The sequence below is a fragment of the Thamnophis sirtalis genome, unplaced genomic scaffold, assembly GCF_051295495.1.
Source record: "Thamnophis sirtalis isolate CommonGarterSnake01/CBP01778 unplaced genomic scaffold, rThaSir2_p1.2 scaffold_2, whole genome shotgun sequence".
NCBI classification, from domain to species: Eukaryota; Metazoa; Chordata; class Lepidosauria; order Squamata; family Natricidae; genus Thamnophis; species Thamnophis sirtalis.
In genome coordinates, this window is record NW_028261382.1 from 51171945 (window position 1) to 51189837 (window position 17893).

Consider the following 17893-nt stretch of genomic DNA (forward strand, 5'->3'; position numbering starts at 1 on the left):
CCACCTCGGAAGGATGGAAGGCTGAGTCAACCCTGAGCCGGTGAGATTTGAACCGCTGACCTGCTGATCTAGCAGTAGCCTGCAGTGCTGCATTTAACCACTGCGCCACCTCGGCTCTTGTAAAGGCTGCATTTCCCGAGAAATGTAAAAACTCCCTTTCCCCATGAGCCTCAAAAGCGGCTTCTTCCCGAAGAAAGGCCGGAATTCCCCAGCTAAAATATCAATATAATGACAGTGGTGTGTTTTTTTTTTTTAATTATCATTATCTCAGGAACGTGGGGGTTAAAAAAAAGAGCAATAATCTGGGGCAACACCAGGAAAGCCTCCATTGGAGATAATTCAACTGTAACCAAGGCGGGATATAAATAAAATAAATAAACAGAAAAGTAATAAAGGCCGGATTAAAAATCTAATCAATAAACAATCAAACTCGCGCTTTGAGGAATAAGTGGATAGACTCCAGCTGTTTTCCCCACCTGTCGGCTTTCAAATTAATCAGACTGGATGTTCGGCTAACACCCCCCCCCCCATTCCTCCCCCCTGGGAGCAGCTGCCTGACCAAGTCCCGGCTCTGCCCATCCATGATGCCAGCCATTCTGGGCACAAACTCAAAAGATCTGAGCAGTCAACAGCCAAGCCAAATTTCCCATCGCCTTCCCCTCCTTAAGAGCCAGGTGAAAAGAGGGGACAGACAGCCTATCCCCCCCACCCCAAAAAAAGGGAAAGGCCACTCCATTTTTTGGAAAAAAAGAAGAGGAAGTCCAAAGCACCACTTTTAGCATTTGGGGAGGAGGGGAGGTGGAGAGGCGGCTGGGCGAAGAGGCGGTGGGCACCCCCCCAAAACCCGGAGCGCCGTTTTCTGCCAAGCCTCCGCCAACTTCTGCTGAATCCCCCATTCACCGCCTGCCTGGACGGATGAATGGATTTCTGTTCCCATCGCAGAGCTTTGCAAGAGGTGGAAGATGAGGCCGACTCCCCCACCCCCCCCGCCCCCAAAAAATCCATTTTCACCATCCATTTTCTCTCTAACTGGTTCCGACCTTCCTGGGGTGGTCAGGAGAAGGCAAGAGGGGGGACAAATCCATGTTTTTATTATTTGCTTGGGAAAACCCAGATTTTTTTGGCTTATTTCCCAGAGGCCGGTCTTGATGGAGGTGGCATCTAAGAGGCCCCCTGGCTTCCGTGAGGCTACTGGCCTGGGGTCCTTGGCTCACCGGGGAGGGGGAGGGCAGGGGAGGGAAGGGCATTTTGCAGCCACATGGAGTCTTGGCAGCCAAGGTAGGGATGGAAACCTGCAGGAACCCTTTGAAGATCCTGCCCACCAAATGCCAACAGCCAAGGCCACTGTTGGGGGCATCGGACTTCCAGCTGATCTGGGTGCCCCCCCCCCAGGCAAAAGCGCCCCGGGAAACCGAGTTTGGGGACGCCGACAATAAACTTAATAAATAAAATAAAAAATAAAATGGACAGCCAATGATACTCCACTAAGGAAACGATCCCAAAACAAGGAAAAGACAAAAGGGGAAACACGTTGTTCTGGAATTAGGAGTCTTGAAAAGACCTCGGATGGATGGGTTCAAGGTCATAATCGGAATTCCATCCCGAAAACACAGCAGTTGAGAGACGAAAAAGAGATAACCACAACAACAGAAAAGGAAAGGAAGAGAAGAGAGGGAAAGAGAGGGAAGGAAGAAAGGGGGGAAGGAGAGGAAGGCTGGAAGGGATGGAAAGAGAAGGAGAGAGGGTAAGGGGAGAGGCAAGGGAAGAAGGGAAGGGAAAGGAGAGGAGGAAGGAAGGAAGGGAGGAAGGAAGGAAGGAAGGAAGGAAGGGAGGGAGGGAGAAAAGAGAGGAGAAGTAGTGATAATACGAAATAGATGTACTGGATGATAAGCAAAGTAACTCAGAATATATATATATATATATTAACCTTTTATATGGAAGAATAAATGCATAAAAGTGATAAATATAAATAAGAATAACTACGTGAATGTATACCTGTAATTGTATGTAAGAGTCTAAAAATAAACCTTTTTTGGGGGAGAAAAGACCTCGGATGGCTTAAAGCAGTGTTTCTCAACCTTGTCAACTTGAAGATGTCTGGACTTCAACTCCCAGAATTCCCCAGCAGTGGTTAGGACAGTGTTTCTCAACCTTGTCAACTTGAAGATGTCTGGACTTCAACTCCCAGAATTCCCCAGCCAGCATTCACTGGCTGGGGAATTCTGGGAGTTGAAGTCCAGAAATCTTCAAGTTGACAAGGTTGAGAAACACTGGCTTAAAGCCTTTTAAAGCAGCTACATCAATTGGCTCCATGTAGCTGCCCCGAATGGTTGGGGCCCTTCGGGAGATCCCCTCCCCACCCCTCAAAAATAGGATTAAATCTCCGAAGAGCAAAGACCGCGTTGAACCAAACACTAACCACGACAAAATAGTCCGTATCCCAAATCTCACCAGCAGATCTAAGCACGAAGACTCCGATCACCCCAGCAACCACTCCTGGGATCTATGACCCAGAGGATCACTTATTTAACATGGAGGCCCCATTCGGCCCGAAACCCAGAGCTACCAATACGATTTTGATCCATTTCTCCAAACTGTGTTGAAAAAGCACTTAAGCCTAGTTCCTGGCCTACTTTTGGGGGGGTCAGCAAGATCCCAGGAATTTAATGAGCTGGTTATTTATTGGGGGTGTCTACTACCTCACAGGTGTTTAGGAACGAGAGGGATCCCAGGAGGAGGAGGGGGGGGAGAATTTGCAAGAACAGAAGCCGCTTACCTTGGGGGGATCAAACAGCGCCAAGGCGTAATTCTGGCGGTCGGGAGACCCTTCCTTGTATAAAACCAGCCGGCATTTCTGCCAGCGCGTCCCACTGTCCTCCGTCACCATCATGTACTTCAGGTTGCCGTCTTTCTGGATCTGCCAGGAGCACTCCCTGGAGACGGTCCACGGGAAGATCTTCTGGGCCAGGCTGGATCTCAAAACCACATCCGCCATCTCCCCTTCGCCAGCAGCCGGCTCCGAGGATCTCCGGCGGAACAAGCTACGCCAGCTCTTCCGTAGCCGGTCCAGAGAAAAATGTCTCCTGATGGCCAACGGAGAGGCGGGGGCCGCCAGTTCTTCCGAACTCCAGGACTTGGGAAGTCCACCGGAGCGGACCTCAGCGGGCCTGTTGACCTGGTCCGACAAGTCCACCTCGGCCTTGGTGCCAACCGTGACCGAGGAGCCCTCCGCATGTTTCTGGCCGGTCTCCCGGTAGTCCCGCACTTCGCGGAAGGGCAGGATGCGGAGGTGCTCCGTACCGTACGTGTCCTTCACCTCGTGGCGGAAATACTGCTGGAAGAGGTCCGCAAACTGAAGGGAGAAGTTCTCGGCGGCCAAAACTTCGTGCTGGGGGTTCTCGCTGACGAAGTGGAGGTACTCCCTGGCGAGCTCTCGGGCGGTGGTGATAGCGTGCTGCTTGCAGAACTCGTTCCACCCGCCGGGGTCTCCGGAGTCTCCTGATGGGACCACGTGTCCATTCATGGCCGAGTCTGCAGATCTCCGGGTGGCGTTCTACAACGAGAGCCAGACACAGACAACAGGGAAGAGAGAAGGTGTGAGGATCTTGAGAGTTCTAAGACCGAGTCAGGACAAAGAGCAGAGGTGGCTAATCCAGGAAGCTACGGGTCGTGTTGGGGAAAGGAGACCCCCCCCCTCAAGGAGCGCAGTGAGTAAGATACCATTTTACTGTAGGCCACATGGACCTTCAACGCTGGCGTATAACTGGTATAACCAACTCAATAAACAACGCGGTAATCAAGGAACTCCCAAGAAGACTCCCACCAAATTGATGGGGCGAGCCAATATAAACAGAGAGGAAACACCACTCTCTTCTAGCACTGATGATATTACATAGCTGGGTCATGAAACGCCTGCGAGAAAACTACTAAAATCAGGGAGCACCAAGGACCCCACAGTTTCTTCCTCCTCCTCCTCCTCCTCCTCTTCCTCCTCCACCACCACCACCACCACCCCCTCCATCATCATTCTGCAAACCCCATTCCTTCTAGCACTGATGTTTTTACCTAATTGGTTCATGAAACGTCTGGGGAAAAAACCAAGCTCAGAGAGCACCAAGGACCCCACAGTTGTCCCCCTCCCGCTCCAAACCCCTCTCTCATCTACATTGATTGCGTTTCCTAGCAGGGTCGTGAAACGTCTGCAAGAAAAACACCAAGCTCAGAAAGCTCCCTGGAGCCCATATTTCCACCGTGAGCTCCAAAGATTTTATTCGTCTAACTGGTTAACTGGGCAGGCAATTCTCGGACATCTGCCAGGATCCTCCTCTCCTCAACCCAACTCAAGGATCTTTAGCCAGATCTCTCAGGATCCTCTCCAAAAGCTCTCTCTCTCTACCCAAATGCGGAAGCAGCCTCAAGGAGGGACCGGGGACCGTCTCCGCTATACAGGCCCCTTTTAAGCTGGTTATGAACTCCTGGAGCAGAACTGGGGTGGGTGCAACGCTCTTCAAACATGACCTGACGTGTCCCGGAGAGAGTGAGCAAGAAGGGAGACTCCCATCAACATTCCTCGACAGCAGCCATGCCGCCCGAGAGGCGGGAGGACGAGTAGAACGGCAAACCAGGAAGGAAGCGGCCAAACCTGTTTTCGCCAAGAACTGGCTCTGTTTTTTTCGCCCACGTGATCTACACTCTTTGAATGGATTCAACCCCTTTCTTCTCAACCTCGGCCCCTTGAGGACTGGTGGGCTTCAACTCTGGGAGCTCTACGTGGCTGGGGAATTCTGGGGGGGGGGCTGAAGCCCACCCCTCTTCCAGTGGCTTCGGGTTCTCCCATCTCCAAAAGGCAAGGGGAATTCTGGGAGTCGAAATCCGCCTTCAAGTGGCCACGGAGGAGCAACGCTAGTTAAGCGGGGAGATCCGTGTTCCCGTCTCTCTTTGACACGGCAGACTGGCCGGTCCTCTCTGCTCCACCCAACTCTCTGGTTTCCCTAAGCATAACAGAGTAGAGGAGATGGAAGGGGCCTTGGAGGTCTTCTAGTCCAACCCCCTGCTCAGGCAGGAGACACTATACCCGCGACGGTGAACCTGTGCCACGCAGAGATTTCTCTGTGGGCATGTCTGCTGTTGCCAGCTGCTGTCTGGTTTCTGATGTGCATATACTGGCCAGCTGCCTTCACAGTCTCTGGAGCGCTGGGAAATGTTGAAAACAGCCCAAAAAACACCCCAAAATGCCCCCCCCTTAAAAAGGGCACACCGGCCAGCTGGTCTTTGGGGTTTTGGTGCTCCGGCGCACACATGCACATGCATACATGCGCGTTTCAGTTCGGGCCCTCGGTGCTGAGAAGGTTGGTCATCCCTGCATTGTACCAACTCTGGAGAAATCTCTTTTTAGACAACGCCAGAGACGGAGGCACCGCAACTTCTGGAGGTAAACCATTCCATGGATTGTTCCAGCTCTCCAACACAGCATGGAGTCCTCTCCTCTTGGCACATGCCAGGTTTAAACGTGAAAATCACCTGATCCTTCCTCCGGGCCTCATCCTGCACGCCTGAATGGTGCCCAGCTGGGAAAAGTCAGATGCTACACACAGACACACACCCCTTGCAGAATATTCCACCACTAGATTAATCTTTTCTCTGAAGATCGTCACGCTTGCAAACAAAGAACAACAACAACAAAAACTCCCGAGCACTGAGGGTTTCTGTCGGGTGTGCAACACACCCAGGCTGAACCTCACCCGGCCTCGGCTCAGCCCGAGTGGGCAATTTAGATCTCCACTTCTCTCCAAAAACTTTGCAACGCTCCCAGCCCAGAAGCAGCCCTGTGACTTTCCTCTGCCTCCCGCACAACCGTTTGTTTTATCGTCGTCAGGCAGCTCCACTGAAACAGGAAGCCCCGGTTGTTGTGCGTCCCCACATCGCCGCCCTCGTGCAAGCAGGCCCAAGGCCTTCCTCGCCCGGAGCGTAGAGCCAGCCGGGGAGTCACCTGGAGGGACAGAATTTCTTTTTTTCCCCGCAAAAGCAAAAGACGGCGTGACCCACTTGTGGCACCGGCCCAAGCGTTGTGGGGCAGCGCACGCAATGCCTTCCCCTGGAGCCTGGAGGACTGAAATGCACACCCACACCTAACCGATTCAGCTTTCGGTTAAGCAAGCTGGGCACTTTTTGACCTGCCCGAGGAAGATTAAAATCAATAGATTACTTCTTTCTCTTTCTCGGCGCTGTGTTTATACGGGGTGTTTGTGTGTGCGTCCGTGCGCACGGCTCTGAGCTTGCTCATACCTGTGCAAAGCCGTCCCTCCCCCCCCCGCCCCAATGACCTACTTTATAGCCCTAACCTGAGGTTTGCAAAGCAGCAGGCTTGCGTTGTGCGCTTCCCACAACGGACCCAGCACAACAAGGTGTGAAGCTGTGTCACCAACCATATTTTGCCCCGATGCCAATCTTTCAAGAAACTGGGCGTGCGGATAAGCACTCTGCCCCCTCGGCCGGCTCAGAAGCTCTTTTTAAGTTTTGTCACCCAATCAAACAGCGTCCAGCCTTTTGCTCTCCCTTCTTAAAAGGGGAACTCATCTGGCCCCCTTGCCCCCCGAGCCCTGCTGTAACCACTACACCTCACCTGGCCGGTGTTTTTTCATTTGGGAGCAAAACCCTGAATCTGGCTTTTGACCTTTTGGAGAGAGTTCTCAATTCAGGGGCGCAGAACCAAGGATGGAAGAAGGAACAGGATACCCAGAATACTGGGCACTTCCATCGTGCTGCCCCTTTACTCCTAACCACCCCCAGTGCTTGGACTCCAGGGCCGCAGCAGCCATGCCCAGCTGGCAAACAGGCAGGGATGAGTGGATCTCTTGTCGTCAAGTTCTGGAAACTGCCTGGTTCCCACCAAACTTTTGTTTCTCGCGCACGCAGCCTCCGGCCCAGTCAGGTGGCCGTAACGGGGAGATGTTGGTGGACATTTAGTGGCTTCTAAGAGGAAGCCGGGGACCCCTCTCAGCTTAGCCGAAGGGGGGGGGGGAGAGCGTGTCCAGCACCCGGACGGGCTTCACCAGCAGAGACCAAGAGGAAGATCCCCCATCGGCTGACTTTTAAGAAACAGCCTTGCTTGTAAGCAGCAGCCGAAGAGAAAGCCGAATGGGAGAGTTAGAAGGGACCTTGGAGGTCTTCTAGTCCAACCCCTCCTGCTCAAGCAGGAAACCCCATCCCATTTCAGACCAACGGGTGTCCAGTTGAAAACCTCCACAACTTCTGGAGCTCCTCCACGGATTAATTATTCTCGCAGTCGGGAAATTTCTCCTTCATTACGGGGTCCTTCTCTCCTTGATTGTCCCTAAGCCTAACCACCCCCCCACCCTTCACCCCCCAAAAACTGAGCTGGGCCGGTGCGGTGGCTGGGGGTTAAAACGACAGGTAGGCACCCAGCACAACGGAGCATTTATGCACTGGGGGAGTGCGAGGCCAAGACAACGATGTGTGCCCTCCCCGTGCAGAAGCCTTTCCACTGGCCGGGCACGGCCACCGTCCTTGCCTCAAAAACACCCCCTCCCCCCCCCAAAACCCCCACGCAAGCTTCCCAAACCAACCCGAGAGACGCCAGAAGGAGCCAAAACTTCATGCCGCGGCGTTAACGTGCTTCGTGCAGCCGGCGCCCGAGGCTCTTGCCCCCACGGGGGCCCCCCAGCTCTGGGTCTATCTGTGTGACCAGCCTGCCAATGACTCAGCACCACGCTTCCTCCCAGACGCAACGGCAACGTCTTCCAGGGGTCCCTGGGAAAGCCAGGCCGAGGGGTGGGCAGTGCCCTCCAGCCTGCCCCTGCTAGGGCTTTCTCCACGCCCCCCCCCCCTCTGTGACCGTCCCTGCCCCCCTTCTACCCCCCACGAGAGGGGCCACCTTTGCACGGGATTCCCCGAAGACTCAAAAGGCGGAGAAGGGCAACTTGGAGGCCTGGAGGCTAAAACGTCGGAAGAACGGAGGCAGGATCTGGGTTTTTGGCCGGTGGAGAGAAAAGAAGGACCAGGAGGGACATGATAGCAGAATTCATATTTGAGGGGCTGAGATGAGGGGAGGGGGGTCAACTTGTTCTGCAAAGCACCTGAAGGCTGGAGGAGAAACAACGGATGGAAACTAACGAAAGAAAGAAGCGAGCTGGAATCAAGGAGAAACTTCCTCAGAGTGAGGACAATGAACCAGTGGAACAGCTGGCCACCAGAAGTTGTGGGTGCTTCAGCCACGGGAGGTTTTTGAAGGAAGAGGCTGGGCAGCCACCTATTTGAAACCATGCGAGGTCTCCTGCCTGAGCAGGGGGTTGGACTAGAAGACCTCCAAGGTCCCTTCCCAGCTCTATTCGGGTTGAAAATAGGTACCGACATCTGTCTGGGCCCCATTGCTGGAGGGGGGGGCTGTGCCCCACCAAGATTCCTGCAAAAAGTCTCGCTGGTGTTCCCATGCAATCAACACACACACACACACACACACACACACACGGGAAGCAGAGCCATGCCGTGACGCATCCCGTGCAGACCAAAGTTACATAAGTCGGCTCCCGCGTCACGGAGCTGAGGATCTCTGTGGAGTCTGGCGGGCGGCCTGCCTCTGGGGGGGGGGGGGAGGAGGGGACGAGGAGAGGAGCAAGCCGCCTTTGCGGAGCCCACTGAGGACATGAGGCTGTGGGGGAAAACGCCTTGGCGGCCGCTGCTCTGAGCCTCCAGGCGGATCGGCGGAGGAAAGGACGGATCGGACGCACGTCTGCAGCGGCACAACAAAAATAGAAGGCTCCCCCCCCCTCCCCTCCCCTCCCCCTTTTATTTTTTGTGCTTTCAAATGCACAATAGCTTTTTTTTCTCTCTCTCTCCCCTTAACTTGCACGGTGGAAGGAAGGCCCCTCCCAAACTTCCCCTTGTTATGAAAGGCGCCTGGGCCCCGGTGGGAAGGGGTGTTGCCTTGTCAGCAGGGGGGGGGGGGCGAAAGAGGGTGGAAAGAGCAAAGGACTACACACACACACAAACACACACGTCCAATTCACCCTGGGCACCCTCCAATGGCTGGAAAAGCAGCCTGTGTCCCTCTGGAGCGGAGGGAAGAGATCTGAACTCAGCACATGGGTCTCCTGCTTGAGCCCGGGGGGGGGGGGGGGGAGAAGGGTTGGACTAGAAGACCTCCAGAGACCAGGGTCCCTTCCAAGGCTGCTATTTGATAAGTCCTACGGATGTCTCTCTTCCACTGTCCCCCACTCCCTGTCCTTCCGGAGGGGGCTAAATTAGGAGAAAGCAAAGCAGAAGAAGAAGCAAGGCCGGATCTGCAGTGCCCAACAGAAACCAAGTTAAGAGACCAAGTTAAGGAAGGCAGCAACTAATCCATCCTCCTGTCTGGTTTTGAACCCGGGGTTTGTCTCAGAGCGGGTTTCTGCCAGAGCAGAGAGGTGTAAGGGCCACCCTGGGAGTCTCCTGGGCATCCCCCAGCTTCACACACACACCCTGCCGGGGGCCAATCCTGCACAGCCGCACCACCACCGCGCGAGAAGCAAGCTTGCAACCCAGACTCTGCACCCGTGCCGTGGCCACACCAAACCCACGCACGCGCGCGCACACACACACACCACACACACACACACACGGGCGATTGCAGATAGGCTTCCGAGAAACGGCCTCCTTTTGCCTTCAAGGCAATCTGGTCCTCGGTTGAATCCAGGGCTCTCCAATTTTGGCCCCTTTAAGGCTCCTGGGACTTCAACTCCCAGAATCCCCCAGCCAGCACTGCTTGCTTTCCTGGCCTGGAAAGGGGCTTCTACGCAGCTGGGGGATTCTGGGAATTGAAGTTCCCACAAGGCCATAAGTTGGACACACAAACATTCCAAGGTTTGTAAAAAAAAATAAACAAGGGATTTGCAAAGCAAGGAGGGAGCCCCATGGGCTTTGTGGTGGCTCCCAACTTCTTTTAAGAGTCTTTGGACTCCCCGTTTTGGACGGCCTGGGAGTTTGGGCTGCCCCATCCTGACCAACGCCCCCCACCCCAAAAAAACCTTCCTCTAACACCCAGCAAGTCCCTTTCGTTTCTCTTTTCCCCCTCCCCTTCCTACAGCCCCCCCCCAAACTCCACCATTCCCAAAAAAGGACCCAACAATTCAAACTCTCCGAAGAAATAAAAGAATAAAAACCTCGCCCAATTTTGCATTTCCTCCCGCGCCCCCCCCAAACCCCCCCGCCCCCAAAGGGCCTGGTTCTTGGAAGTGGCAGCATCCAGATGTGGGGCAGCTGTTTGGAGCAAGCCTGCTGCCCCCCCCAAGTTGCAAGTCTCCCTCATTTTGATAGGGGGGGGGATCTCCTGGACCCCATTTCCCGGAGCGCCCCCCCAAGTCTCCCCGGTTGCAAGTCTCCCTCATTTTGATGGAGGGGGGGATCTCCTGGGCCCCCGTTTCCCGGAGCGCCCCCTCCCCACGGTTTAGGCTGCCCCGGTCCCCAAAGTGACGCCCGGGGGCGCTCAGAGAGATGCCCCCCCAAGTCTCCCGCGGACGGGGACCCCCAGGAGGGGGTTGGCTCGCTCCCCCCCCCAGGTCTCCCGCGGAGACCCCCAGGAGGGGTTGGCTCCCCCCCCAGGTGCCTGCGCAGAAGCCCCTTCCCACTTTTGGGGAGGGGGCGCCCCCCTTTCCCTCCCCAGATGGGGGGGCTTTTCCCAAAGGGACCCCCGCCCAATGCAGCCCCCTCCCCAAAAGTGCGCCCCCCCTTTCCCTCCCCAGGTGGGGGGGGCTCTTCCCAAAGGGACCCCCGCCCAATGCAGCCGTCCCCCCCCCCACTCCCCTTCCAGGGCAAGAGCGGGCGCTCTGCACATGCTCGCCTTCCCCTCCCCTCCCCGCGAAAGCGAAAGCGGGGCGCCGACCCACCTGCGCGAGAAGCGGCGCCCCTCGGCCGCTCGGCCCATGCTGCCCGTCGGAGGAGCCCGAGGAGGAGGACGAGGAGGAGGAGGAGGCGGGCGAGGGGCGGGCGCCTTCCACGCGGAGCCGGCCCGACGCCTCCCTGGCTGGCGGGCGGGCGAGCGCGGAGGCGGCGCCGGCTGGAAGGAGCGGACGGGCAGGAGGAAGCCGGCGGGGAAGGGCTGGGCGGACGGAGGGGGCGGGTGGCGGCCCGGGGAACGGCCAAGGGGGTGGACAGGTGGTCTCCATCCGCAGCCCTTGCCGGACACGGCCGTGGGAGCCGTCGGGGAAAGCCGCGATCTTCTCTTAGATCAGTGTTTCTCAACCTTGGTGACTTTAAGTCCTGGGGACTTCAACTCCCAGAATTCCCCCAGCCAGCGTAGCTGGCTGGGGGAATTCTGGGAGTTGAAGTCCCCAGGACTTAAAGTCACCAAGGTTGAGAAACACTGTCTTAGATGCCCCCCTGCATTCCACGACGGGGGAATTCTGGGAATTGAAGTCCATGAGTCTTAAAAGTCGCCAAGTTGCAGGTGGGGAATTCTGGGAATTGAAGTCCACGAGTCTTAAAAGTCGCCAAAGTTGGAATCCCCTCCTGCAGGAGGCTGGCCAGGCTCCCAAGTTGAGGACCCTTCCCTTCTACGTGGGGTGGGTTACGTGGCTTGAGGTCCTCCCTCTGCCCCCCTCCGCAGACCTCGTGGCTGCTTGGCTTGGGGGGTCGGGAAGAGAGTGCGAATTCGGCTCCGCTTCCTCCAAGGACCCCCGATAGAAGAGACCCCGGCTGGGGGCGACCCCTCTCTCCCCCCCCCCTTGCATCCCACCCGAGGGTTCCCACGTTCTCTGGCGTCCCCAGAGAGGTATCGGGAATTGGGGGAGGTTTCCCTGCCCGGGGTCTCCACCTCTTCTCACCCCCGTGGTGGAATGCAGGGGGGCATCTATGACAGTGTTTCTCAACCTTGGCTCTGCTGGCTGGGGGATTCTGGGAGTTGAAGTCCCCAGGACTTAAAGTCACTAAGGTTGAGAAACACTGTCTTAGATGCCCCCCTGCATTCCACGACGGGGGTGAGAAGAGGTGGAGACCCCGGGCAGGGACCCCCCCCCCAATTCCCGATACCTCTCTGGGGACCCCAGAGAACGTGGGAACCCTCGGGTGGGATGCGGGGGGGAGAGAAGGGTCGCCCCCAGCCGGGGTCTCTTCTATCCGGGGTCCTTGGAGGAAGCGGAGCAGAATTCGCACTCTCTTCCCGACCCCCCAAGACAAGCAGCCACGGGGTCTGCGGAGGGGGCAGAGGGAGGACCTCAAGCCACGTAACCCACCCCACGTAGAAGGGAAGGGTCCTCAACTTGGGAGCCTGGCCAGTCTCCTGCAGGAGGGGATTCCAACTTTGGTGACTTTTTAAGACTCGTGGACTTCAATTCCCAGAATTCCCCACCTGCAAGTTGGCGACTTTTAAGACTGGTGGACTTCAATTCCCAGAATTCCCCACCTGCAACTTGACGACTTTTAAGACTCGTGGACTTCAATTCCCAGAATTCCCCACTTGCAACTTGGCGACTTTTAAGACTCGTGGACTTCAATTCCCAGAATTCCCCACCTGCAACTTGGCGACTTTTAAGACTCGTGGACTTCAATTCCCAGAATTCTTAAAAGTTGCCAGCTTTGGAGTCTCCTGTCTTGCAGTTTAGATTGGATTAGATTTAGATTTAATGAATTTATAGGCCGACCAATCCCGAAGGACTCCGGGCGGCTTACAACAAATGCATTTTAAAAAGTAAAAAGTTAATAAAAACGAGGAAAGACAGATTAAAAAAAACCACATCATACACCCAGTCTAATCGGGGCTGGACCGATTTTTAATTCTTGGAATCTCCCCTTGGAGCCATCAAAGACAGAGCCAACTTCATTTTCTTGCTATTTGTCCAGGCAGTCAGAAAGTCGTTTAATAAAATAAAATAAAATAAAACAAGGACTGCAGAGCCTCGTCTTGCAAAACTGTCTGCCTTTATTTTATTTTAATAGCACCGGGATAGAAATGAAGAGCTGCGTTTTAACCCAGGAACGGGACTTTTTCACAAGCTGGTCAGCATGAAACAAAGACGCCTGTTTTCCAGAAGGCCGGACGGGAAGTCACATTTTTTGGTGTCTTGTTAACTTGCTTGGCCTGATTTCTAGGCAGGTTAAACAGAGTTTTGAATGGCTCAATTATTCCACCAAATTCAAACTGTCAAAAACTCTCGCCAAACTTAAATGTATTTGATCAACGCAGTTCGGTTTAAGGGATTAAAAAAAACACACCCAGATTCTGGTTCCGTATGCTGGATGAGACGAAATGGGGCATGGTTAAAACACGCAACACAATTCACACACAGCACCCCAAAAAATCAACTGCAGGGAAATTGCTATCTGTCTGGCTGTGTTTTCTCTGGCCTTTAGGCTTAAAGGTGGCCTTCTAAGCCAACCTTTCTCAATTTAGGCCGGTTTGAAGCATGGGAGGCTTACAATGTTTGCCGAGGCACACTTTACTGTTTGATAAGCCTGCTTTGAAGGATTTTGCGCACTCCCTTTAGATATATAATTGCAAAACAGCTCTGAATGCCCTTTGCCTTGCAAATATGCTTTTAAAAATGCCCTTGCAAATGAATGTATGTGGCTCAAGCGCCATCTAGTGGCCGGATCGATAACTAGCGTGAGCGCATTAAAGGGATATTCTATATAAGCTTGGCAACTTTGGGATGTGTGGACTTCAACTCCCAGAATTCCTCAGCCAGCGCACGCTGGCTGAGGAATTCTGGGAGTTGGAGTCCACACGTCCCAAAGTTGCCACGGTTTTGGAGACCTCTGTTCTATCCGGCTTAAACTGCCGCAATTATAATGATAAATATATTGTAAATATACATAATAGTACAGGGAGTCCTCAAGTTACAACTGCAGTGGAAAAAAAGGACCATTTTTCACAGTGACGCCCATTGCGTCCCCCACAGTCACGTGATTAAAATTCAGGCATTTGGCAACTGACTCATATTTATGACGGTTGTGATGTCCCAGGGTCACATGATCCCCTTTTGCCACCACCTGACCAGCACAGTCCAAGGGGAAGCCAGATTCACTTAACGATGGAATTCCTCATCAACTGCAGCAAGAAAGGTCGTAAAGCGGGGCAAAACTGGCTTAACCAATGTTTCACTCAGCAACGTAATTTGGGGGCTGAATCATGGTCATACGTTGAGGACTGCCAGCATTGCAAAAGCCAGAAAAGAGTTCCCCCCCCCTCTGTCACTGAGCATTTCTTTCTTGCTTGCTTCCATGCTGGCAGTTGAAACTCCCCCCCCCCCCATCAACAAGGTCCAGAAACCCAGATTTAGACCAACTTTATATTATATATTATCCCGCCAATGCAAAGTATTGGAGTAATGGGATGAAAAGAAGCTGTCAGCTTGTAAAGAAGTGCTTTAAAAGTCTTTAAAAACAGCCTTTCGGGTATTTTCACAGCCATGTGATCCATTAAAACTCTTTAAAAGTTATTAAAGTTCATTAAAAGTCTTTAAAAATAGCCTTTCATGTATTTTCACAGCCATGTGATCCATTAAAACTCTTTAAAAGTTATTAAAGTTCTTTAAAAGTCTTTAAAATAGTCTTTCAGGTATTTTCACAGCCATGTGAGCCATTAAAACTCTTTAAAAGTCCTTAAAGTTCTTTAAAAGTCTTTAAAAATAGTCTTTCAGGTATTTTCACAGCCATGTGATCCATTAAAACTCTTTAAAAGTCCTTAAAGTTCTTTAAAAGTCTTTAAAAATAGCCTTTCACGTATTTTCACAGCCATGTGAGCCATTAAAACTCTTTAAAAGTCCTTAAAGTTCTTTAAAAGTCTTTAAAAATAGTCTTTCAGGTATTTTCACAGCCATGTGATCCATTAAAACTCTTTAAAAGTCCTTAAAGTGCTTTAAAAGTCTTTAAAAATAGTCTTTCAGGTATTTTCACAGCCATGTGATCCATTAAAACTCTTTAAAAGTCATTAAAAGACTTTAAAAAACAGGCTTTCAGATGTTTTCCACAGCCATGTGATCCAGGGCCGGTGGGTGAGTAGGGAAGGGGCTGCTTTTAAAGTAGTGCTTTAAAAGTGAGTGGGTGGGTGGATGGGGGGCATGTTTCCATGTCTCCTAGCCTTTTCAAAATCAGGTGAAGTTGGCTGACACTAATTCAAATACAACCTCAGTATAAAGCCAGGAGGAGGATTCACCCACTGCTTTGATTCTTCCCACATATATAAAGTGCACCCATCAAATTGGTTGCTGAACAATTTTGGTAGATCTTCATGGGTGTGTATTACACATGCACAAGTGTGGCAAAAAGGAAAGCAGTTTGTGAATTCTCCTCCAGGCTTAAAAGACCTTTAGCCCTGTTTTTTCCCTTTGGGGGAGGGATCTTAAGTCAATAGATTCCTTGTGTTGAGCATGTACAGCAAGGACAAAGGCAAAATGGATGGCTAAATTGGCCACGCCCACCTAGTCACATGAACACTTAGCCACGCCCACCCAGCCGGTCCGGCCACCAACAATGTGGGGGACCATGAATGGGCCCCTGTTCAAACAATTTGAGGGCCCCTGGTGTATAGTATAGTATAGTGTGTGTGTGTATATATATATATTCTAAATATATATAGAAGGGACGGGGTAGCTCAGTGGCTAAGACGCTGAACTTGTCGATCAGAAAGGCTGGAAGTTCGGCGGTTCGAATCCCTAGCTCCACGTAACGGAGTGAGCTCCCGTGACTTGTCCCAGCTTCTGCCAACCTAGCAGTTCGAAAGCACATAAAAAATGCAAATAGAAAAATAGGAACCACCTTTGGTGGGAAGGGAACAACGTTCCATGCGCCTTCGATGTTGAGTCACGCCGGCCACATGACCCTCTTCGAACAACACTGGTTCTTTGGCATTGGAGATGAGCACCGCCCCCTAGAGTCGGGAACGACTAGCATAAATGTGTGAGGGGAAGCTTTACATTTATTTTTATATACCCTAAATCTGACTTAAATGGAGCTCGCTCCCCACCTATTCAGATATCTAGGGAACTTCTCATCCATCCAGGTGTGACGGTTGTCCCAAAGGTGCTTTTTCAGGAGACACCTGGACTTTCTGTTTCTTTTTGTTTGAAGACTTTTCACTTCTCCTCCAAGAAGCTTCTCCAGCTCAGAATAGAATAGAATAGAGAAAAAGAATAGAATAGAATAGAGAAGAAGAATAGAATAGAACAGAGAAATAGAATAGAATTCTTTCTTGGCCAAGTCAAGGAATTTGTCTTTGGTGCAGAAGATGCTCTCGGTGTACATAAAAAGACAAGATACATTCGTCAAGAATTGTTGTAATATAGTTCCTTGTGTAGGTGTGTGTCCCCCATGGCCCAGTTCATACTAGGGCTTGCAGAGCCACGCTGAACCACACAGGAGAAAACAAACTCCTAAAACTCCATAACATCCTGATAGTGCATAACATAACATTCTGAGATGTGCCCTACCATTGACGTCCAGGATTTAACCATATATAGACTGAGCAGTAGATTAGAAATTGTACTTTTACAGCCTATCCAATAATTGGATATGAATATTGAATGATACCCATGGAGGGAAGATCAGAAAACCTTTTGGATTATATATAAAGGTCAATTTAAAAAAAAAAGAACTAAATTAGATAGAGTCAAGTCTTGACTATTAGGGGGGAAATGTTATGATATAGGATATAGTCAAATGAAGAAGGGATAATGATAAATAATTTATATGTAGGTATGGGTACATCACAAGGAAATTGGATGTAAATTGCAAACTGTTTTGAAAAGGAGGATTGGAAAATTTTGTTACTAAATATTATGGATGTTTAGCTAGAATAGGATATAAGGACTCAGTACTATTGGAGGGTTTTAGAAATAGATTTATAGAAATAGTAAATGAAATGCCAGAATGTGGTTATGTATTAAATTTTGGTATATTTTATGACGAAGGACGTCTAAACCAGTGTTTCTCAACCTTGTCAATTTGAAGATGGGGAAGTGTCTAGGACAGTGTTTCTCAACCTTGGCAACTTGAAGATGTCCGGACTTCAACTCCCAGAATTCCCCATTCGCTGGCTGGGGAATTCTGGGAGTTGAAGTCCGGACATCTTCAAGTTGCCAAGGTTGAGAAACACTACTCTAAACAGTGATAAGTCAAATGAAATTGGAGGTATGATGATGTTGACATATATAAACATTGGAGTTAAAATACTTGAGTTAATATGAACTATACTTGATGACGGTGGAAGAGACGGACGAAAGCTTTTTGTAACCAAGTGAAACACTTTCTACAGTATGTAAGGAAAGAAGATTTTATGCGTTACGTTTGTTTTGAAAATTAAAAATAAAATATTATTTAAAAAATAAAAGAATCCTAAAGTACAACAACGAATGATCCGTCATAGGGTACCAATAAGCAATCAATGCACATCTTAAGGATAGAAGCCACAAAGTTACAGACCTTCTGTTAGTTACTTGCGCCTTCTGGAAGAGCCGAGGTGGCGCAGTGGTTAAATGCAGCACTGCAGGCTGACTGCTAGATCAGCAGCTCAGCGGTTCAAATCTCACCGGCTCAGGGTTGACTCAGCCTTCCATCCTTCCGAGGTGGGTAAAATGAGGACCCGGATTGTTGTTGGGGGTGATATGCTGACTCTGTAAACCGCTTAGAGAGGGCTGAAAGCCCTATGAAGCGGTATATAAGTCTAACTGCTATTGCTATTGCTATTGCTATTGCTATTGCTATTGCTATCTATCTATCTATCTATCTATCTATCTATCTATCTATCTATCTATCTATCTATCTATCTGATTGTTGGGGGCGATATGCTGACTCTGTAAACCGCTTAGAGAGGGCTGAAAGCCCTAGGAAGCGGTATATAAGTCTAACTGCTATTGCTATTGCTATTGCTATTGCTATTGCTATTGCTATTGCTATCTATCTATCT

The 17893-nt window shown here is 51.3% G+C and overlaps 1 protein-coding gene across 1 annotated transcript in view; it reads right to left on the reverse strand.

Annotated features, from left to right (window-relative positions):
- SH2B3 (SH2B adaptor protein 3) overlaps positions 1-11042 on the reverse strand; it is a 30839-nt gene extending 19797 nt beyond the window's left edge. Inside the window, exons 1-2 of the mRNA XM_087705467.1 lie at positions 10881-11042; positions 2777-3553 (exon numbers count right to left, since the gene is read on the reverse strand). Of these exons, the coding sequence (XP_087561593.1) occupies positions 2777-3523 (747 nt within the window). The 5' untranslated portion in view covers positions 3524-3553; positions 10881-11042. The remainder of the gene's footprint in view (positions 1-2776; positions 3554-10880) is intronic.
- Positions 11043-17893: the final 6851 nt, after the last annotated feature.